The sequence below is a fragment of the Temnothorax nylanderi genome, unplaced genomic scaffold (assembly GCF_030848795.1).
Source record: "Temnothorax nylanderi isolate EJ_2023f unplaced genomic scaffold, tnyl_v1.0 TNYL_tig0386_pilon, whole genome shotgun sequence".
NCBI classification, from domain to species: domain Eukaryota; kingdom Metazoa; phylum Arthropoda; class Insecta; order Hymenoptera; family Formicidae; genus Temnothorax; species Temnothorax nylanderi.
Genome location: NW_027249448.1, coordinates 44,626 through 65,939, shown reverse-complemented (window position 1 = coordinate 65,939; position 21,314 = coordinate 44,626). Strand labels below are relative to the sequence as shown.

The following is a 21,314-nucleotide window of genomic DNA, read 5'->3' as shown; positions in this document are numbered from 1 at the left end:
CGCGGTATGTATGTACATGCATATGTGTGTATGTATGTACATACATATATCGTTGCTACTGTGTTGGGTTGTAGCAGTTGGTATAGTAATTTGAGAGAGAGAGAGAGAGAGAGAGAGAGAGAGAGAGAGAGAGAGAGAGAGAGAGAGAGAGAGAGAGAGAGAGAGAGAGAGAGAGAGAGAGAGAGAGAGAGAGAGAGAGAGAGAGAGAGAGTAGTATGTAGTAAAATGAATGGTAGATAATATCAATTTCGTACATATTTCGTAATACGATTCCAAATTACGCCGTTTGTGTTCTTCCGATAAGCCACTTGACATTGCACGTGCAATTTTATCTCTTACACGGTGTGTACATGTGTGTACGTGTGGGTGTGTGTGTGTCTCTCTCTCTCTCTCCCACTCTCTCCCGGGCGGTCACGAGAACGGACGTGAGCGCGAGGGTCGCGAGGTTTGGCGCCAACATAACCTCGAGCTGCGAGCCGCAAGAACGGTTTTTAAATGCGACTTTCACCGATGATATTTCGGTAGCTCGGCTGAGAAATGAAGGAGCTAGAGGAAGCCAATTGCGAGGTAACGTCCTACGTCCTACATAAAATATTGCAATTATCGAGATAACCTATCGCGATAGTTTCCAATCCTATCGTGCACTCAATTGATGATGACATTTTTCTACTTTGAGCCAAATTGTGCCGAAAATATAAAAATGGATCTTATCAAAATATAATAATGTATTAAATGAATGGGGAAGGGTTTATCGGTTTTATTTGTGCCCTCGTGCAGATTCGCAGGATCGCGAATCTTCAATTTCCCGTATCAAACTGGTTAAGGAACTTGGAGTACGGTCAGTCTACGAACCTCCAAGAGCACGACGTTAGCGATTGCCGTGGAGGATTTCTGCATAATGCGACATACGCGTGGCTAAGTTACGGTTGCCACTTGACAGTCTTCAATGTGAAAATAGGAGAGAGCGTTAGCAGTTGGACGTTTCGTGGCGTCGTGACGTCCGTTTCTCAATTTCCTGCGCAATCTGGAGACGTTCCATTGCTGCTGGTTGGAATAGATAATTGTGCGACCAAACTGAAAGATTCCTCTGGTTTGTTATGTATATTCGACTGTACTACGTCTCGTGTCTTGAGAGCTATTCGAGTAAGTATTTGTCGGGGGTTCCCTAAATTCAAAATTCTAAATTGTGCTCATTTTGAATCGCTATTAAGGTTATACACATACGTTTTATAGATGCCGTGCGGGATAGAACAAGTTTGCGTTGTGGCGGGTGGTGCAGAATGGGAGGAATTCAATGATAAGAGACCCGATAATGTGCTAAGTGAAATGGACGGAATGGCTTGTGTAGCTTTGCGTAATCTTCACCATATCATGATTGATCTCCGGAGGACCGTATGGGACACGCATGATTCGTCGGTTGTTATGGACGAAACGTCACCGGCAGAGATAGACTTTTCACCGATGAAACAAATTATCGGTAGACGTCAGTCCATTCGAGAAAAGCATGCAGCTTATAATTTGCTCAACAACCGTAAGTTGCTACATACAAGTACAAATAAATTATTGTCAAATACTTGTCAAGTGTCAGTCATTTGTCTCAAAATATGTATCGATACTATTAAAGGATGTTGAGGATGTAGAATAGGAGAGATTTAATTAATATTATTTAGAAATTCAATATATTCTCAGGTATAGAAAACCATATTGGCTTCAACAGAGAAGATTTCGAATCGTCTCCTTTGCTCGGCGAGAGTTTGACCACCGCCATCATTAGTTCCACGAAGATTGGCTGTTTAATCTCCGGCTGTTTGGGCAGAGTAATAATTTGGCAGAACGATGGTTCCATCGGATGGATCAGTACACCCATCGACGAGAACATGACGATCACGCATTTGGCTTTGTTGGAACCCACGGACGATCCTAGACCTTTTTATTACTTATGGGTAGTGTTTCAGGACGACGTGTCAAAAGCACCGCCGATATTGCGAATGTACGCCATGCTATTTGAAAGGAAATACTGTGACAGAGAGATAAACTTGTACTTTAGTCTGGAAGATGATCCCAGCTTGAAGTTTGAATCGGAGCTGAACGAAGGAGACAAGGTCGTCAGTTTGTGTACCGTTGAGAGAGAGTCCAATCCGGAGCAGACTGAATCGGTCGCTAGAAGAGGCGAGGATAATCTACTGCTCATCGCCACCAACGACAGAGTATATCTGTTCGATCTGAATCAATGGTACAAAGAGCAAATGCCGCACACCATCAGCGAGTGTCAGAATCCAAACAGCATATTGGCAACGTATCGTACACGAACGGACGCGAAAGGTCCGGAGGGAGACGGTCATGTTATAAGTTTCACATATATCCCGCACAGTTTGCAAGAGTTCTACAGCAATGGCCCGAGCTCGCCCGAGGAACTCTTCTATCCCAACTCCTTGTCACTCGAATGGGTGGAGTTGAACTCGACGACGCTGACGTTCTGGATGACACGTGGCATTCAGACCGACTTGCTACGCGAGATAGCTACGGCGGGTCCAGTCGTCCTGATACAACCGTTTGAAACGTTTCACAGATGTCTTTCGGTCGGCCTGGTGCCGTTCAATTCGGAATTCTCGTTTGCTAGCGATCAGAATGCGCAACGAGAGATGTTGCTGTCGCTCTGCTTGGAACAGCGGTGGTCCACTTTTCTGATAAAATGCGCCATGGAGTGGTCGGACGGCAGTGCTTCTTACTTATATCCCACTTTCCTCAAGTGGGGCGTCCAGAGAGCTTCTACGATAAAAATTCTCGCGGATCGGCTCTGCATTCCTCTATTCGATCAGTCAGGCAATAGCATCGGCGAAGCTGACGTGAAAACCTTGCGGTTTTGCTCGCAGCAATTGGAATGTTTGTCCAATGTAGTGGGCAAATTGCCGTCCGCGGCGGTAGACTTGACGAAGCAACAAAGGACGTTGAGACGCGTATCTACGTATTTCCAAGTACTCCTTTGGTTCTACGACGTGGGACTGTTGCCCGAGACGCAAGATTTGGAGGAGGAGAAGAATGAGGAGAAAGCGGCGGCGGCGGCGGCAGCGGCGGCAACAGAGGCAGAGGCGGAGGCGCAGGCGGAGGCGGAGAAAGAAGATAAACAAGAAGGAGAAGAAGAGGAGAAGGTTACTACGCTGCCCATCTCCCTAGCGCTAAGAGTGCCTTATCCCTACGAGAAGCTTTCGCGGCTTTATAAAGAGAAACGAGCACAATTTTTGAACAACAGTGGCAGCGATGGCAAAAACGAGCAAGACTTGTTTATCGACGAGCTGATAACGCGCGAGTGTTCCATATTGAAAGCACAGTGGGAAAGAGAGGGTGGCATCGTCACGCGTGGCTGCTATCCACCGCCATCGTTGCAATCTTTACTACGATCTTTCTTAACCGATTGTCATCAGACGGAAGCAAATGAGATCAGTTGCAGACATCAGATCACAATTTATCTTCTGATGGACCTGACTATGCTGCTGCAGCGGCTGTATCCCGCGGTGAAACAGTTGATCAAATATCCGTCCGCGTTCATGATGAGCCCCAGCCTCATCAAGCTCACTCAGGCATTCTGGCTGCTCGATCACGAAAATTATCAGGAATTCCTCGACACAATGACCGGCCAGTTAGTCTGCGACTCCGATATCAAGGATTGGCACCACCGGCTCATATTGCGCACCTTGGTGCGTAATAATCAACACAAACTGGCGCTAGTATATCTTCGCGTGAGGAAACCTCCCCTGTCCTCCATCGAGGAGCAAGGTATGGCCATGAGTCTCTCGGTGGAGCACGGTCTGGTACAGTCCGCTTTCCATCGTCGGCCACCCTGCCACTACGAACAACTGCTAACCAGCTTCTTCCGAGCGTGCAGGAAATACGATAAGCTCGATGAAATTCTGCATTTAGTGCTGGACTCGGAGGAAGAGGAGGTGTTGGTCAAGTTTCTCGAAGAGAACAAGATGGAAGATTTGCGTTTGTTGTACTATTTACAACGATGCCGTTACACAGAAGTAATTGACGGAAGTTGGCCGATCCGGCAGTACCAGTCGAACCTGGTCAAAGACGTGCAGTCGACGTCCATCAGTATGCTCGGCGCGTACGACATGACCTTGCCCGATGTCGCGAAACGATTATCCATGAGTGCGGCCGTGACAAATTCGGACGCGGACCCGAAGGCGCGCTATCCCAGACCGATGTCACATCGCAAGAGCCACGACAGGCAGCGGAGTATATATGAAACGGTCATCGCGAAGGCCAGAGAGACCTATCTACGAGGAGAGAAGTGTCAGATCCCGTTTGTCAGTGCGCCCTGCACGTCCCTGAGACTCAACAGTTACGGCGCAAACATGAACTGTGTGTTGTTCCCGACGCTGTTGCGTAAAAGTCGCGGCAAACGCACGGTTGATCAGATTTACAAGGAGGACGAAGAGGACGACACGTCGGAAGGCATAAAACGCCGGAAACTATCGGACGGGACGGTCTCGCCGAGTAAACGAGTTTCGAGAGAATCGGGAGTTTCGGGATTTCGGGAGACTTTCGAGACGCCTCTGGTGAAGCGCAAGCCTAATATTTCCACGAGCAAGGATCGCGTTCCAGAGACACCGCAATCGATTTTGAAGATTAGACAACTCGTAAGAAGCTCGACGTCTCCTACCGCGACGTTCCAAGCAAAGGAGGCCACCGATAGATTGTCCGAGAGGGAGAGGAAAGTCAATAGACAGATACGATTTAATATCAATCAGTCCAAGAAAGCTTTAGTGTATGAGGAAGAGGAAGAGAAGGAGAAGGAGAAGGAGAAGGAGGCAAGAGGACAAGGGGAGGAAGAGGAACAGGACGAAAGTGAGACTGATGTTCCCCTCGAAGCAAGCTGGAAAGAAGCGAGTAACGATGCGTTCTTCAGTCCAAACGCGAATAAGTCAGCGTATTGCGAAAGCGCAGTTTTGAGTGACGGTAGCAGTACCTCCGGTAAGATTTCGTGCTACGCCCGTCCGCGACCCAGCCTCAGAACAAGTGCCTTAAAATCGTCCGTACAAGAAGTGCCACAGGAATTTTGCGCCAAGAAAGCGAGTGGCTCGTCCGCAGCGATCTCGTCGACCGAAGAGATGACGAAGCAGCCGTTTGTCTCAGATACACCGAGGAGACGTAGCTCGTTATTGTCGGCCTCCGTCTACTCGACCACTGTACTGTCCTCCGATAGCAGCGTCGACATTAGCTGCCCAAGGAGATCGGGACGCGTCAGTCCGTCGCAATGGAGATCGTCTATGGAAAGAGATGGCAGGGATAAATTTGCCATTTCGTCTACTCCACTAACGAAGATTATAATTTCTCAAACGTCCGTTAGTGACAAGCGAGCGATGGAAGTGGACGACGTGAATAACGCGTACGAGATAGAGGAAGATTTTAACGTTCTAAGCGAATCCAACAGACCCGAGTACGTCGAACGATCTGGTTGCGGTGGGAGCGATCTCGCTCCAGGAGTGGAACAAAGAGATGCTTTAGACAAGGTCGTAGAGAGCAAGATGCGACAGAGCCGATTCAATAATGGAAGAATCGCGAGGGAAGATAGTCCGAGTTTACGAGAAAAAAATTACGAGATGCCCGTACTCGAATTTGACGAATTTGAGAAGGTCGCGGAATCGAGTCCGATTGTTTCGGATGAGTCTGACGAGGAGCTACTTGGATTGCGAGACGATGAGGAGCGAGACAATGACGAGCACGAGGAGACGTTCGAGAGTCTATCCACGATTCTGGAAGACGCGCAGATGCATTTGGACAGTCAAGTTTCTGCTTCTTGTTCGTTCCAGGAGACTTGGAATCCAGAATACGAGGCCGAAGCAACGTGCAGCGTGACGAAACCTAACGGCTTGCAGGAGTTGCAAGAATCGGTGCGGGTGATGGGTGACGTTGATTTGACCGACGACGAATCTGCGAATAGCAGAGCTGTGACCCCGGTAGTACTCGATGATGAAGCGGATAATAGCAGCAAAGGGGAGACGCATTCGATGCCGATTGTTCATTCGGAGCGTACATTGTACGACATGTCGAATATTACAGACGACGAGTCCGATTCTAGTAGTCCTGGAGAAACTCAAGAGCCAAAAGCGAAAAACGGTAGATATTCCAATTTACAAAGACCCCATGTGATGCGGAATAAAGTCCAAGTGGAGAAGAACTGTGAATCCGATGAGAAGAACCGGAAGGCAGGTAGGAGAGAAAACGTTCCGAAGAGAGACCTCGCCGAGACTTTACCGGGGCCGCCCGACGTCGCGGTCCATGACGAGTCCAACAAAATTTTTTCGAGCTATATAAAACTATGTAAAGTAGACAGCGGTGGGATCGAGGTATCGACCGAGGGGACGGCCGAGGAGAGGAAGCTGTCGGGTCGAGAAACTCAAAGTTTCTCAAAGAAAAGTGAGAGGAATCAACGTCAAGAGGCGGCAGATATTTCCGGATCCGTGCGTGTGACTAGATCACGTAGAGCAGGTTCGACAGCAAAAGATGATACGTTGGATACCTCATCGACGCGGCAAGTAGAGCCGGAGAAAGTCACCCGTCTACGAAGAGCGAGTTCAATGACTAAGGACTCTCCATCGCGAAATACCGTGGAGAAATCTTCGCTTCGACTACAAAGCGCGGACGCTGGGAAAGCGCTACTTGCGCGATCGCGAGAACCGATTCACGAGACTCTGGCCACGCTAAGATTGCCAACGGATCGTTCGTTGCGGGAAGCGGACTTGGAGGAAAAATCGTCGCGTTCGAGGAGAGCGAGTTCGGCGGCGAAAGAGACGAGGGTAAGCTCTCCATTGGGAAAATTACGTGGCCGAAGAGCGAGCTCTCTCGCGAAGGACGTGCTAATGAGCTCGGTGACGATGGACGAGAGTCTTGAGCCGCGAGGCTCAGAAAACGTCGACGCGCCGGACGCGCGACCGTCCGCGTCAGCGAGAAGAGGTCGCAGATGTACGTCCGTGACGAGGGAGATGCCGCGGGCGGCCGAGACGAAAAACAGCGACTCCGAGAGCGTCAAGGACGAGCAGCTACCTGTGAGGAGAAGCACGAGACTCGCTTCTTTCGCGAAGAAAGAATTACCGGCGGACACGAGCGACGACGAAGAAGGCGAGAACGCGAACGCGAAGAGGTCTTTGCGGCGTGCGAGAAAGTTTTCGGTGTCGTCCGATACCGATGCTGCAACGACGACGAACAGGTCATTGAGGTCGTCGTCCACGAGAGATTTGGATGAGGATCAGCGTTCGAAGGAGCCGAGCGCTGTTAAAGTTAAAACGATCGCTAACCGTAAACGCGGCAGTTCGGTACCTAAGGAGATGACGTCGGCGCAGCCCGTAGGCTCGCGGCGACGTAGGTCCGGTAGTGTCATGAAAGAAACCATCCCGGAGGTCGCCGAGCCTCCGGGGGAGAGGGAGGAGTCGGAGAGACCCGACGAGACCGAGACGTCCGCCGCGAGGAATGTCGAGAAGATTGTCGGTAGATTAACGACAAGCGCGCGCGCTCGAAGCGCGTCGGTACTGTCCGTACCGGAGGAATTGGAGGAGCTCTTGAGTCCGCCATTGAGGGAGACGAGATCCACCAGGAAGAAGGCTGTGCAAAGTAACGCCAGAGAAAGAAGAGCGTCCAGCGCCGATGTGATACGCACGGAGATGAAGAGGAGGGTCAGAAATGTTGATGCGACAAGTCGCGCGGTGGTGTCGCCGATAGCGGAAGAGTTTGCGGAAATGAGTGAGGATAGGGCAAACCTCGAAAGAGACGAGAAGGATGGTGTCGCGGATAGCGAAGCCGCGCAGAGTGCTCCTACGCCCAAGAGAAGGGCGGCGTCAGTCACGACGAAGGAGACGAAGGAGACGAAGAAGGAAGGAACGGTGAAGCCGAGACGAGGTAGACCGCGCAAGACCAGCGTGAGTCAAGAATCCAGTCATCTATTTTCCTTCTCGCTACCGGAGAAGACGGACGACGTGCCATTGGATGAGAAAGGTGAGAAACAGATTTGAGAGAATAGACCCGCTCTCGCCAAGTGAATGGTCTTCGCGCCGCGCCGCAGGAAACGCTCTACAAATATCGTAACGGAATTTTCTATCGACATCGTGATCTCTTGTCGCTTGAGAGTTGCTTTCAGAAATTACATTGTAAATTATCTTTTGAATTCTCTCTCCTTTCCGTAATAGATTTCTGTTTTTACTCAACTCTTTGCACACAATGTCGATCGATTAGTATAACACGATGGGACGTAACTCCATTCACTTGTCGAGAATAGCAGGTATTCAAATATCGAACACGGTTTGATGAAATCGTGGTCTTCAATTTACAGACATTGGGGAAGTCCCGAATTATGTGTTCTCACCGCCCCAAACCAGATCTAAAAACATTTCTCCAAACCAACATCGTAGGTTGTAATTCATTAATTGATTTGACACAATCGCTCTTCTCTCATCGCTGTGTTCTCTCATTTTTTTAAGCTTTAATCATTTTTATTTCGTCTCTACCAGAGAGAGAGAGAGAGAGAGAGAGAGAGAAAGAAAGATATACAAGTTGGCTTATACTCTATGTTTTTTCCACAGAAAAATAAGCTCCTTCATACCGAGTTCTTATCAAGGAAAACAACGGCTCACTATCCAGAAACCTCATGGCATCGTCGAATCCGGCCGTTACGGTCGTTTAGTCATAAATACCTTTGGATCACGATTTCGGACAAGATTCGTTGTATCTAAAAGATCCAAAAGCACAACAGATTAAAACTGGAAACTTCCCGGGAGTTCTGGCGAATCTATCGCCCACATTTTGGGTTTGTAAATCTTTCAATACGCCTATAAATTGATTTCACATATTTTTTCCCGTAGCCGCAACATTTTTCTATTACGCGTGCTTCTATCAATTAAAAACGGTACGGCCGATCACCATTTGCAAAGCATTAGTTTTTGACACTTATACTAGGCGCGAATTAAAAGAAATATTAGGAAATGTCACATACGTAAAAGTTATTGACCAGTTTCAGCGTCTATATTCTATTCTGGCAAAAATATAGTACAAAGTAATTTCTCTAGTATGACGAACAACTACTATGAATCCTGATAAACAAAGATCAAACTTGAAAGATTGAAATATATCCTAGTTAGAAAATGGAAAAACAATTTCTTTACTTAATACTGACGTTCCGTCGGACAAACAAGTTGTATCGTTTACAAAGATAAGAGAGGAACAAGATCAAGAATTTGGAGATCAGATCTTTTTTTTTTTTCTTTTTGAGCAACTACTTACATTTGTTTCGAGAGAATGACGATGGGTTTTTTTCTTTTTCTAATTAGAATATATTTTAAGACTTTGTCACGGTGGGAGAGATAATCGACTATTATGACAGAGATATCTGGAATATAAGCTAATATGTTGTTGAGATTATCTAGGAGAGGTACTTTTTTTTTTTTTTTTTTTTTTTCGATAACACGTAGAGATTCTCTTGAATAATCTGTAAAGTTTTAAAGGTTGTTTTTATCAGAGATTTGTAAACCTGCATAATTGAATCAAATTACATTATATATGTCTTTGTTGCATAGAAAAGATTGTTTCACCCAATCTCAGATGTATCGCGTTATTTCTACATCGATGCACAAGTTGACAAGTGTACAGAGATATGGGTACAATGAATGTCACGTAAAAAATGTATTCTAATGATAAACTATCATTGAAAAATGTGCTATATCAAATACTTTTGGCACATACACCCGCGTGCGCGCGCACTCTCTCACCATTACAATAGTATTCATTCCGTCTACACGTACATTTTTTTAAGATATCTACTGTCAGTAGTCACTTTTTTTACGTTAATATTTCTTCTAGATTTTCATTTTGTAGCACAAGATACTTTGCTACAAACACTTAACATATAATATAGCACATCCCTCTACAATATTTTCGACAAGAAGGCAATGTATCATATCTTTGTAAATAATTTATTAACATACTCATGTATAGTTGTATCGATACAATAAATGTAAAAGGTAATATATGATAGTATCAAACGAGAGAAAACTCCACTCACCACAAATAACCCATAATTGTTACAAAAGGAAATCATATATTCTAATGGAATATCGCTTGGAAAAACTATCAATAGAGATTCTTATTCTTCTGAACACAGTCCTTATACAAGTTAGTAAATAATACATTGTACATACAATAAATCCATATACATCCTTTATATAATGACAGAGAATTAATAATAAATAAATTCTAAGCGCTTCATAGATGTGTCATTTTCAAATTACAAGTAAGTAAAGAGATTTTTTTCTTTTTCTTTTCTTTCTGGAAGGAAAATGTAACACGACCGTACCCTTCTGCATTCACAAATACTTCTCTTCGATATATTACAACTGACTGATATATACCTAAACATTTTAGAAACTTGCTCATATCGCGTTTCATAGTTTAGAAAACATTGCGGTACGTAAGACTCGTTCGACCTAGATCTTTACACATACGTAATGCGTACATATGTGTTCACATTTTCTTTATCAACTTTATCAACTTTTTTCTAAAGGCCAGCATTAAAGTGTTATCTTTGGCAGTGTTGTCATTTTTTACGTTCTACCTTACTAACTACAAAAGAATTTTAAGTAGGCGCGATTTATTATCAAATTAAGTAATCATGCTATAAAGAACCCTTGTAGCGGTGATAAATATGTGTAGCGGAAACATTTGATTATATTTTATAAGAGCAAGTTTGAACGTATCGAAAACACGAGAGATTCTTTTAAACGTAATCACTTAACTAAACAATAAAGAATGATTTGGAAAAAAGTTTCTACAATTTTTCAATCTTTCATAATCTGCTCATGCGTTTCAATTACACACCGTACCATCTGACCCATCTATGGGCAAATTATAAAATTCTATGATGAACTCTTGCAGTGTATAAATATTTGTACACCGTCATTGCTTACTCGTCACATATAAATGCATCAAGTTGAAAAATATATGTTACAAATCGTTCTCTTATTGTCTAAGATATCTTTTTGCTTTTATTCTATGCTAAAAATGTCGAAAATTTGAACACTGAGGAGCGTGTTAACATTAAAAATAATATTTATACCCCCTCCCCCCAGTGTTCATATATATAATACAAGAGTGTCGACTACCAAGAAATGTAACAAGAAAATCGAGGACGGTACAATCTATCCCTTCGGATATCAGCAATTGTAATCTCGTGTGTGTATATATATATGTATATATGTATATGAGTAATTCATTAATTTTTGAAGTTAAGGCTCTTAAATTCCTTTAAATGCCCTTAAAAGGCACATTATACTTTGCGCAATGTATGGCAGTACATTGGTTTACAGTTTACATCATCACGTAATATGGCAATATATCCTATTAATATGAATAATCGTAAAATCTTGAAATTCACACACACGTTTCGCGAAAGTACATGCAAATATATTAAATAAATGTATTATCAATATTGCTCAATACGTAACAAAATTGCATCTCTTTATAGGCCGTTATTCATAGTCAGATCTTATATATGAGATCTGACTATGAATACCAGCTATAGACAGACTTAAGAAATAAATATTTACTAATTTATGCCATCGTTTGATGGTAATGAGAAAAAGTCGAATTTTTAAATAAAAAATATCGACCTCTCTCTCTCTCTTTCTCTCTCCCCCCCCCCCCCTCTCAACTTTTACTGATGCTTACACCCGTCTTTAACTCGCCGTTTATGCTTTTCCTCATGCGCGTTAGACGGTGATTGAGCCTGATTTCGTCGTTGGCCTTGAATCGGCATGTAACACGGTACCTCATCCGTCATTAGCTCCTGTGGTGGCGTCGGCAAAACGTAAGTGGGGCTTATCGTGCTGCTCGAGCTGCTCGAGGTACCTCGATGAACATTGTAAGTAGGATCAATAATGGCTGCGACATTTGTCATTTCTCGCACCGTGTCAACGGTGTCTAGCGTCTGGATTTCCTCGGGATCCGAATACTGAGAATAATTGGCAGAATAACGGGCTCGATTCTTGATCGACACAGTCTTCAAGTCCAGCCTGTCTGGTCTTTGAGGTCGTTCCGTGAGATTCTGTTCATCTGCCTGTTGCTGTTGCTGTTGTTGTTGTTGCAGTTGCAGACGCTCCCGCTCTAGCTTCTTCTGCCTTGCCCTCTCTCGCGCTTTACGAGCTTTTGTACGCTCCTTCTCCTGAAGCATTCGCGCCAATTCAGCATCCTGCGCCTCCATCGCCAATTTTTGATCCAACATTAATCGCTCGTCTTCTGGGTCGTCGTGATCTTCTTCTTCTTCTTGTTGCAACTTCTTCGCCAGTTCCTGTCGTAAAAAAAACCGACTTTTAACACTTACATTTTCACGCTAGCAAATGTTTCTTTTTTTTCTCAAATGAACAAAGATATACATACATACGTACGTATGTTAACCGCAAAATAACATGGTTACCTCATCCTTTTCTTCTTGCATACGTCTCTCAAACTCTCGCTGCATAGCTTCATCTCCTAATCTCAGTTGTAATCTCATCATTTCTTGCAATTCGCGCTCTCTCTGTCTCTCCTCTCGCTCCAGAGATAGGGCAATCTGCCTCGCAACAAGCGCGTCTCTTTCTTCCCTTTGCAAAAGAAAAAGAAAAAATAAATAAATAAATGAATGAATATAAGAAAAATATAAGAAAACGATCTTTTAAAACAATGACATCTCGTACGAAATAATCTCTATCTTTAAACGATACAAATCGTACTAACTGTTGGTGAACGTAAGTTTGATATCTCAATGCTTCCAATTCCTGTTCGACTCTGGCTCGCGGCAAATCTTCTCTCACCTGTGCATTACGGGTTTTGTTGCCGGTGTAATGTTCCTTGACTACGAATCATAACAAAAATAAAAAAATTATACGTTAAGATAAGTCTCTTACAGGTATTAATAGCATACCGATACCGATATAGATACAGATATCTTGTACGTGCAAAGCATTCAAATCGTCTTTCGAGCCTTTACAATCTCTACATTTTGGACACGAAACGTTATCCTATTTTTTATTACGTATATACGTTTACGTTTATATCCTTTTCTCTCTTCGATATACTCTCCTCGTGGCACAAAACTCGTCAGAGTCACCTCAAGCTGCACCATAGAGTTTTTATAAGGTTTCTTTTCTTTTTTTCCGTGACACGCATGTCACGTTTTTCGGATAAATTCCATAATTTCGATCGATTAAGAAAACTCGATCAGTCCTCTAGGGTCCAGAGCCGCCAGGCACACACACGCGCACGCACGCACACACACACACACACACACACACACACACACACACACACACACACACACACACACACACACACAGTCTTAGGACGACCCTGCCCTGTGCACGAATCTCCCTTCGACACACATACATCCGCAGCAAGGTGGAAAGGTGGAAAATTGTTACGTACTTTCTTCATCCTGAAGTCGATAGGCCAGTGCCCCGTCCTCGTGCACCAGCCATTCGCGACACACTGCAAAATCGCACAAATTCACATTACGTTTTACGTTACGAATGCCAATGGGATGACTAATCGTGAGTAACGAGTAACGAGATCCGCGTATGCGAACTCGCGGGTCTCGTCATTCCGCGTTATTTACGCTTTCACTTAGGTTGTCGGGTTCCCGCGTTTGAACTTTGATGCTTTGAACTGAAATACTTATATGCAAACGTGAAAAGAAGAATTAAGGAAAGACTGAGCGCGCGCGCGCGGAAGGGTTTAGAATTTAGATAGAGAGTCAACAAGCTTACAGAGAATTTCGTATATCTCACGGATCTCACGAGAGAAGCGGGCATACCATGTGAGGGAGCGGGCAGTGAAAAACCTTCAAGTTCTCTCACCTTCGTTTACACGACCCGCCTTTGGCAGCGTGTCGGAACTTAGCACAGATTTTGCCATTGCACGTTATCACGTCGAAACCACTCACGTGATGAAACAACCAGCAGATTGCAGAATACAATCGACGACTCCGCACTCCGACGACTCGAGATTCGAGCTGTGTTTACAACCACTTTGCGCGAGAGCAGTCGCAACGTTGTTTTTTCTCCATGTTGAAACTACTCCACCACGACGCGGACGTCCACGACCATCCACGACTCGGAACTCGGAAGTCTCGTAACTCGGACCAGTCGGACCTCGGACCTCGAACTTCGGAGTCGGAGGCGTCGAAGGCGTCGAAGCTCGAAACGACTGGTCGTCGCCCGTCGCCCGTCGCCGTCCGTCGTATGAGTGAATGGCGTGAATAGTCGCGTCAGTCGCGTGGCTTGTACACACACACACACACACACACACACACACACACACACACACACACACACACACACACACACACACACACACACACACACACGCGCGCGCGCGCGCGCGCGCGCGATATCACTTGGGATTCTTGGGAATAATAGGAATGACAGTTTATCGATCTTTTTTCGATTTCGTGTACGATTTCGCACAGTCTTAGCACGGTATACGGCACAGAAAAGTTCCCTTACAAACAATACAAAGATGTCAAGAAGAAGAAGAAGAAGAAGAAGAAGAAGAAGGAGACGTCGTCGCTAGACGAATGTCAAAAATATTCGATTTCTCTTGTGCCTGGTGCAGAATGCAGAATGTAGAATGCAGTACACGTATCTCCGTAATAACCCAAGACCCAAGTACCGAACCAGATAAAGAGCGGCTGTGGCCGTGACGCCCGTGACGAGTGATGTCGCGGTCGCGGCTCGCGGAGGAGTAGCGCAGAGTAGCGTCAACTTTTCAGAACGGATTAACGGATACTGAAATAACAATTAACAATTGAAATAGTAGCGAGAGACGCGTAGTACTTAGTGCCAGTAGTGGTGATACTGCCGATGAATGGATGTCGAGTCGAGCGTCGAGCACGCGCGTAACGCGCGCGCACGGTGAAACACGGTGAAAGGGGTGAAAGGTGATTAGGTGAAACGAGAGCGACCGAGAGAAGAAAAAAAGTTTATATCCTAGTCTAACTTAACCTCACTTAATCTAACCTAACCTATCCTATCCTATCAGGTCAATGATACCGCATACCGCAGACCCGGCAGACCGCACAAGTCGACATCAATATGAAACCGATGAGGGCAGTTTACAAGTTTATTAGAAAGATTAATACACAATGATCTGAACGAAAAGACAAGCAAAGAAAAGCAAGGTGTTGGAAGATTCGTCAAAAAACTGAAGATAAGAGCCTTTATAGTTGCGGAGGGGTGGCGCCGATGGAAAACTCTTCAAACTCTACTATTCAACCGGAAGGACTCTGATTGGAATCGATAGAAATTGATAACACTCGAATCGTGAATTTCATATTGCATGTAAATTCATTTGCTATCTATAATATGCGATGAAATATTTTAGAGTAATACACATTGTATTATTCACACATCTATTTTACACACACACACACACACACACACACACACACACACACACACACACACACATTCTAAATAAATAAACAAAAATGTCTATATAATTGCACGCGACGTATTACAAGGTAATAATTTATTTTTTTAAATCCAATCCAATAATATTTACACAGTATGGTACAACCCCACCTCCTCCCGCACCCGCGTACAAAGGGGGGCGCGCGCGCGCGCGCGAAATATCTCTCTTCTTTGCTACATGATACACATTATATTACGTTAGTCTTGCGTCGCTATTAAGAGCAACATATTGGCCATGTTGAAAATATCAGTATCCGTTGTATTTGATAATTCTGCCAATTTTGTTACGACAACTTGCTCTTCCGAGGCATTTGTATCCAAGCACAAAAAGAACGTTGCGCAATATACTATTGCTGCGCTTAAGAAAAGTATATTCGATTTCAACGATATTAGCTTTCTGGTTACATGTTCCGCGTTTAAAACATCTTTGTGCGTGTAATATAAATGAAATTGCGAATATAATCTATCGTGCTGGAATTAAATGAGGAACAAATGAGTTTGAGTGAGATACACGCACATTGCACGTATTACAATTTATAAATTGTAAATTGCGCAAAGAAATAAATTACTTAAATATAAAAATGTCGTGTGTGTCCACCACTACCTTTAGGTAAGCCAAATCCAACAAATCTGTCGAAACGTTAACCATATTTGGCGTTTCCCCGAGACCCGTCGCCGCCAGGAGAATCTCGATGCAGTGCAGTGGAGTGTAAAGGGGCATTTTAAACTCTACCGTTTTGATAACTTTAATTTCCGAAGAGGAAATCATCATCGGCGTATATTCAGACTCTTTGTCAATCAGATGTAGAATATTGAGAATCTAGAAATAGACAAGCGGTAGAAAAATTTGTCACGTCAACAATCATCTTGATTCAATTCTCCAACCTCTTTTTCAATTCCTTCGATACACAATTCAATTCAATTCAATACACATAATCTTTCAATATACTTGCGATATTCCCAAAGCACTGGAATGAGAATCCATTTTGCATGCCAACTGAAAGCATGACATTAAAGTCAATTTGGTTTGATTAGAGTTCTCGTCGCAAACTTTAAACCACGATGCCTCGGACAGATTATTCGCAATCTCAGTCTTGTAAATTTCCCAAAAGTGTTTACACATGAATCTGTCGTACAGTTGAATGGCCATATACTTGACATTCGGCTCTAGCTCCAAGTATTCCGCTATATTGAAGGCAGCTTTCACAGTAGATGCTGGAATTGCTGATTGTATAATTTTAAATCATTATTGTAGATGTAGCAGACTGCAGAACGTTATTCAATATCTCTTGCTTTGTCGCGCGCGCGCGCATACACTCTTTCGTCGCCTACCTACAAACGGCATGTCAAAATCGGTTGCGTTGGCAATCTGCTCCTGCTCCTGTTTTTTCATAGTTTGCTGAAGATGCTCCACCCAATCGTGAATCAATGGTTCTAGCAACAAGTTTAATGAAAATGCAATTGAAAATTGTACTTGTAAACTTTCAAGTAATTTTTTGTCTTTTATAATTTTGGAACACGGTTCGCCCCGCTCTGCTGTACGTCGCGTCGCGTCGGTGACATACGAAATATTATTAATTCGGTATTTATACTTTTCTTTTACATCTTCTTGGACACAATATATATATATATATATATATATACTTTGATTAAACCATATTTCACAAAAGAAAATATTCACACACATGTCTAATATATATAGGCGTACGAGCGATATTTTCTAGATGATAAACAAAAATGTACATATGTATGCGTAGAATTATTGAAATTGTCTCAGATGAATAGATGTGTAATTACCAATGTAAGCTGTATCTAGATCCATTCCAATTGCGCGTAATGGGGAAATATTTACATTTTACAAATTGATACGCGCCATTATGGGCGTCATAAACTATCTCATACTAGATTGGCACACTCTCGATGAGAAAAGAGGATTTCAAATTCACCGAAACTCGATGAATTTCGGAACGCATTCGATTTATCCAATAGGATAGGTCAGTTTTGCCGGAATGCAGCGGAAGCTTGCACGAGCTATTGTTCATCTTTATAAATATGTATGTAGACGCGACACGCGTGAAACGCCACCGGCTACCTCTGTACTGTGGCCGTATTGGAGGGTCATCTGTCATCAAATCAAAGAAAAGAAAAGAAAGGAGAGAAGAAGAGCTACCGGCTACAGAGGCTAGTCACCATCGAAACAATTAGTCTGAATTGCGTCTAGATCCAGACTAGGTCTAGACGCGAAACTGTAGAAATGTAATTTTCTAATCATAAGGACACTTTATTGAGAAACATTTATACATGGAGCATAATACTCGGCTATGCTCTCTATTCCTCCGTTTCGTTTTCACTTGGCTTCAGCTTGGGACGCAGCTTCGCTTCTGGATACTTTTCAGTGAGAAAACTATTCAACGCCCCGTATTCCGCCATTAACTTTATCCTCGTTTCATCAAAGTGCCTCGTTCGTTCCAGTTTTAACAATCTTGTTTTCCAAGATGGAAGTCTCGTATAGAACGGTGCACTTTTCTTTTTCCGCAATATTACTTTGCCACCCAAAACATATTGAGTAAAATCGAGGATCTCGTGGGACGTCACTTCTTCTGGCTTTCTAACTTGCGACGGCGAAGCAATCACTACCGGATAATTTCCGTTTTCCGACTTGAACTCAACCAAGTGCAATCGTTTTTCGTCCGCTAACTGTTGATACGATTTCTGCAAACGTATCTCGTGTTATTTTCGGATTACGTTGTGGCATAACGCAATAACAAATGGCTTTTTGCGCGTCACGTTTTGCATTACGTAACACACTGTAACTGCAGTCGAGTGCAGCGAAAAACCAGCAGCTTCAATCTTTCATTCCGATCTGATATCTCAGATAACAACAGCTCAGATTGTATCAAATTATGGATTTGGCATTAAAGTAAAAGACCAAGGTCTATTATCTACAACACATTTTTACGTATCGAAAGTATCTCTGATTAAGTAAACTAGAAATCCATCGTAAATTATTTGTAACTGACATAATAATGCTTTATAATGCTTTAAATGAAAAACCAATCTGCTTGCTTCAAATTTGATACATCGAATCTATCAATCTAACATGGGTTAAAATTAAAGGAGAATGCACTAGATATCTAGCGCTGGGAGAGGGTTGGGCGTACTCCCAAGTGAGATACATGTAACATACCTGTTGTAACAAGCCAATAAAGAAAGCCTTTACGATATGCTGCAAACTCTTGGTACCTTCCACCTTGGCATGCATATCCTTTATGCCAAGTGCCTCGCAACATGCTCTTATCGCACGATGGCAGACAAGCCCGTATCCTTGGTGCATTTTCTTTACAAATAATTTTGTATCTCCAAACTGTGTGAAAAAGTCATGTAACACTGAAACAGAGTCACGTAGCAAGATTGTTAAAAGGAGGGAACGAGCGAGACGAGAGTCGTGTAAGTTTTACACGTAGCATGATCATATATATATATATATATATATTACCAGTATGCTCCTTGTATCTAGGAATATACATCAATCTTTGACCCGCCCTATTCTTAGCTGTCTTCATGGCTGTTTTCTGTGCGGGTGCTTTCCCTAGCCCAAATCCAGCCAGGCCATTTCCATTACCCGTTACGACAAACATACTGATCTTACTCTTACGTCCTAAATTACCAGTCATACAATTTACGATTTTGCTTTCCAATACCCAAGTTTCAAAGCCGTCAAAGGTATCTGCGAAAGATAGAGATGTAGTCGCGCGTGGTTTGTAATCGCAACGTTACTAGGATTATATAAAATATCAGAAAGAAAATTGACAAAGAGTATTACATTGAAATTATTTCGTAATTCGATCACGCGACCATTGGACAGTTACAACGAATAACGATGCGGTAACGAGAAGCTAACCTTCTCCAATAGGATCAGGTGGTCCAATCTTTCTGCCACCCATTTGGACACTGGTCCAACCACGTTCCAACGGCGATAATTTCATCCGCCTCGGCCCAGTTTTATAGCTTTGTCGCAGCTTGGCGAGCCTCTCCTCCCTCTCAGGATCCACAGGCAGCTTTTGCTGTTGAACGAGTTCTCTTCCTCTGAATACAGGTGTATTGAGACCGGGAAATTGTATCGGAATTTTTCCTACGCCAATAATCTGACCCTTGTTTAAATCTCTCTTTCTCGCTAAGCCTTTAGCTCTGCCTCTTTTCCTCCCTGCATTACTGACGCTCGTCACGCCTTTCCACAATTCGTCCGCAGATTCTGCGAAAGAGGGACACGAAACGAGATGAGATACAAACAAAATACCACGACTATATGTGCGTAAAGATATTACGCCCACCTAAAACTTTACTCACTGTTGATGAAAAATGTCTTATTCCTCGTATCGCATACTAAAGGGATGTGCGTCTTTAACAAATGTAAACAATCGACAGTAAATAAATTACGTGCATCTGAAAAGATGTTATAACCTCGTGTTAGCGAACGCTAGCAAATAAATTGAGCTGGCAAATTAATTTGGATTAGATATATTTGTCTGTAAATTATACGATACATTGTAAAGGATAACGATAACGATTTCGTACCATTGCTCATAGATGGAATATTTCTTGGCGAATTTCTCAAAAGTCCACAAATACGTAATATTCGAGTCGAGGCCATTTTCAAATCGATCGATAGAGGACTATTTCGACTTCCCACCCAGCCCCAGGGCGGCCCACAGGGCTGCGTTCTGCGTTCGTAAACTTCACACAACTCGGGTCCTCGCTCTCGCGTTCCTCGAGGAATTTCTAGGAAAGTTTAGTAATTTCATGGAAATTACTAAATAATTTCTAGAAAATTACTAAACTGCTGCTCTCGCTGCTGCTGCAGCATTTCACTGCCCATGAAAACTCATCATAACAATGACCGCATTTGGACGCGTTCGGCAGATTTACCAATCACGATTGGTCATTTCCAATGGACTAATCGGCCTAAAGCCTTGTGTACACGATACTAGAAATCGGTCCGAGTTTTGGTTTAAGCCAATCAACTTGCAGCTCTTACAGAAAAGCAGCAGTTTCATTGGCTTAAGCCTTGTGTACACGATACTAGAAATCGGTCCGAGTTTCGGTTTAAGCCAATCAACTTGCAGCTCTTACAGAAAAGCAGCAGTTTCATTGGCTTAAACCGAAACTCGGACCAATTTCTAGTATCGTGTACACAAGGCTTTAAACCGAAACTCGGACCGATTTCTAGTATCGTGTACACAAGGCTTAAGTAGTCTTGTGTTTGCGCGCAGGGTGCACGGTGCACTGCCTTGGGGTCTATCTTATTATACTATAATACTATATTATGTCTTCCATAAATTGCGTTCCAATATTCACTACCAGTACATTAGCCTGGATGCACATGGTAACGAATCCCACACTACCCTCGTCCCTCGCCCAAGGGATGAAGGTGTCTTTGGAAGATTTCCCCATGTAAAAAAAAAGTATGAAAAAGGTAAGTATGCAAGGTAAGTATAAAATGTAAGTAGCAAGGTAAGTATTAAAAGTAAGTAAGTAAGTACGTATGTAAGGTAAGGTAAGTATGTGGGGAGGCCCATGGACGATATCCTAGTTTCCCGGAACCTCCCATATATAGCACCGAGAGGGACACCCGGGGGGGTTTTAGCCGGTAGGAGTCCGGCATAACCGCCCGCCCCGCCCCGGGGGCGGAGGTATCCGATGCAGGATTTCCCCCTCGTTACAAAAAAAAGCAAGGTAAGTATGAAAGGTAAATATGCAAGGTAAGTATGAAAAGTAAGTATGTAAGGTAAGTATAAAGGTAAGTATGCAAAGTAAGTATGTAAA

The 21,314-nt window shown here is 43.6% G+C and overlaps 4 protein-coding genes and 1 long non-coding RNA gene across 11 annotated transcripts; 2 read left to right on the top strand and 3 right to left on the bottom strand.

The window, feature by feature from the left end:
- Positions 1 to 209: 209 nt before the first annotated feature.
- On the top strand, positions 210 to 10,019 carry Elys (AT hook containing transcription factor 1 homolog). 3 transcript variants are annotated; one of them, XM_071720991.1, is made up of 6 exons: positions 211 to 567; positions 778 to 1,143; positions 1,234 to 1,531; positions 1,690 to 7,995; positions 8,330 to 8,408; positions 8,580 to 10,019. In XM_071720991.1, exons 1-6 carry the CDS (start codon positions 538 to 540, stop codon positions 8,752 to 8,754), a joined length of 7,254 nt encoding a protein of 2,417 aa, XP_071577092.1. In that variant the 5' UTR covers positions 211 to 537; the 3' UTR covers positions 8,755 to 10,019. The 3 variants fall into 3 exon arrangements, with proteins under 3 accessions (XP_071577095.1, XP_071577092.1, XP_071577093.1); XM_071720992.1 differs by having other exon boundaries at positions 8,330 to 8,404; positions 8,580 to 8,721; XM_071720994.1 differs by lacking the exon at positions 8,330 to 8,408 and having other exon boundaries at positions 210 to 567; positions 8,580 to 8,715.
- LOC139782080 (uncharacterized) lies at positions 9,950 to 14,105 on the bottom strand. 2 transcript variants are annotated; one of them, XM_071721025.1, is made up of 5 exons: positions 13,878 to 14,105; positions 13,447 to 13,509; positions 12,760 to 12,877; positions 12,461 to 12,626; positions 9,950 to 12,334 (listed from the first exon to the last, which is right to left on the bottom strand). In XM_071721025.1, exons 1-5 carry the CDS (start codon positions 13,933 to 13,935, stop codon positions 11,702 to 11,704), a joined length of 1,038 nt encoding a protein of 345 aa, XP_071577126.1. In that variant the 5' UTR covers positions 13,936 to 14,105; the 3' UTR covers positions 9,950 to 11,701. The 2 variants fall into 2 exon arrangements, with proteins under 2 accessions (XP_071577126.1, XP_071577127.1); XM_071721026.1 differs by lacking the exons at positions 13,447 to 13,509; positions 13,878 to 14,105 and adding an exon at positions 13,072 to 13,428.
- A 209-nt stretch (positions 14,106 to 14,314) lies between these two features.
- Positions 14,315 to 15,530, top strand: LOC139782089 (uncharacterized). The gene is made up of 2 exons (XR_011720790.1): positions 14,315 to 14,959; positions 15,061 to 15,530. It is a non-coding gene; the product is annotated as an uncharacterized lncRNA (long non-coding RNA).
- A 4-nt stretch (positions 15,531 to 15,534) lies between these two features.
- Positions 15,535 to 17,602, bottom strand: LOC139782078 (cyclin N-terminal domain-containing protein 1). Of its 4 annotated transcripts, none has more exons than XM_071721023.1 (5): positions 17,289 to 17,602; positions 16,824 to 16,925; positions 16,441 to 16,715; positions 16,096 to 16,311; positions 15,535 to 15,962 (listed from the first exon to the last, which is right to left on the bottom strand). In XM_071721023.1, the coding sequence occupies exons 1-5, from the start codon at positions 17,311 to 17,313 to the stop codon at positions 15,690 to 15,692; spliced, it is 891 nt and encodes a 296-aa protein (XP_071577124.1). In that variant the 5' UTR covers positions 17,314 to 17,602; the 3' UTR covers positions 15,535 to 15,689. The 4 variants fall into 4 exon arrangements, with proteins under 4 accessions (XP_071577124.1, XP_071577125.1, XP_071577122.1 ...); XM_071721024.1 differs by having other exon boundaries at positions 16,441 to 16,706; XM_071721021.1 differs by having other exon boundaries at positions 16,824 to 17,602.
- A 149-nt stretch (positions 17,603 to 17,751) lies between these two features.
- Positions 17,752 to 20,222, bottom strand: Mrps5 (mitochondrial ribosomal protein S5). Its single transcript, XM_071721017.1, has 6 exons — positions 20,067 to 20,222; positions 19,839 to 19,934; positions 19,393 to 19,743; positions 18,988 to 19,218; positions 18,679 to 18,878; positions 17,752 to 18,203 (listed from the first exon to the last, which is right to left on the bottom strand). The coding sequence occupies exons 1-6, from the start codon at positions 20,140 to 20,142 to the stop codon at positions 17,820 to 17,822; spliced, it is 1,338 nt and encodes a 445-aa protein (XP_071577118.1). The 5' UTR covers positions 20,143 to 20,222; the 3' UTR covers positions 17,752 to 17,819.
- Positions 20,223 to 21,314: the final 1,092 nt, after the last annotated feature.

Coding starts and splice junctions, on each gene's coding strand:
- Elys (XM_071720991.1), top strand. CDS start 538: ATGAAGGAGCTAGAGGAAGCCAATTGCGAG. Junction 1,144..1,233: donor GTGTCTTGAGAGCTATTCGA/GTAAGTATTTGT, acceptor TACGTTTTATAG/ATGCCGTGCGGGATAGAACA. Junction 1,532..1,689: donor TTATAATTTGCTCAACAACC/GTAAGTTGCTAC, acceptor ATATATTCTCAG/GTATAGAAAACCATATTGGC.
- LOC139782080 (XM_071721025.1), bottom strand. CDS start 13,935: ATGGCAAAATCTGTGCTAAGTTCCGACACGCTGCCAAAGGCGGGTCGT. Junction 13,510..13,877: donor GGCGGGTCGTGTAAACGAAG/GTGAGAGAACTT, acceptor GCGATTTTGCAG/TGTGTCGCGAATGGCTGGTG. Junction 12,627..12,759: donor CAAACTTACGTTCACCAACA/GTTAGTACGATT, acceptor TCTTTTGCAAAG/GGAAGAAAGAGACGCGCTTG.
- LOC139782078 (XM_071721021.1), bottom strand. CDS start 17,178: ATGTGTGTGAATATTTTCTTTTGTGAAATATGGTTTAATCAAAGTATA. Junction 16,312..16,440: donor GTGCTTTGGGAATATCGCAA/GTATATTGAAAG, acceptor GTCTATTTCTAG/ATTCTCAATATTCTACATCT. Junction 15,963..16,095: donor TGGATTTGGCTTACCTAAAG/GTAGTGGTGGAC, acceptor ATTTAATTCCAG/CACGATAGATTATATTCGCA.
- Mrps5 (XM_071721017.1), bottom strand. CDS start 20,142: ATGGCCTCGACTCGAATATTACGTATTTGTGGACTTTTGAGAAATTCG. Junction 19,744..19,838: donor TAAGACATTTTTCATCAACA/GTGAGTAAAGTT, acceptor CCTCTTTCGCAG/AATCTGCGGACGAATTGTGG. Junction 18,204..18,678: donor TTATTGGCTTGTTACAACAG/GTATGTTACATG, acceptor ATACGTTTGCAG/AAATCGTATCAACAGTTAGC.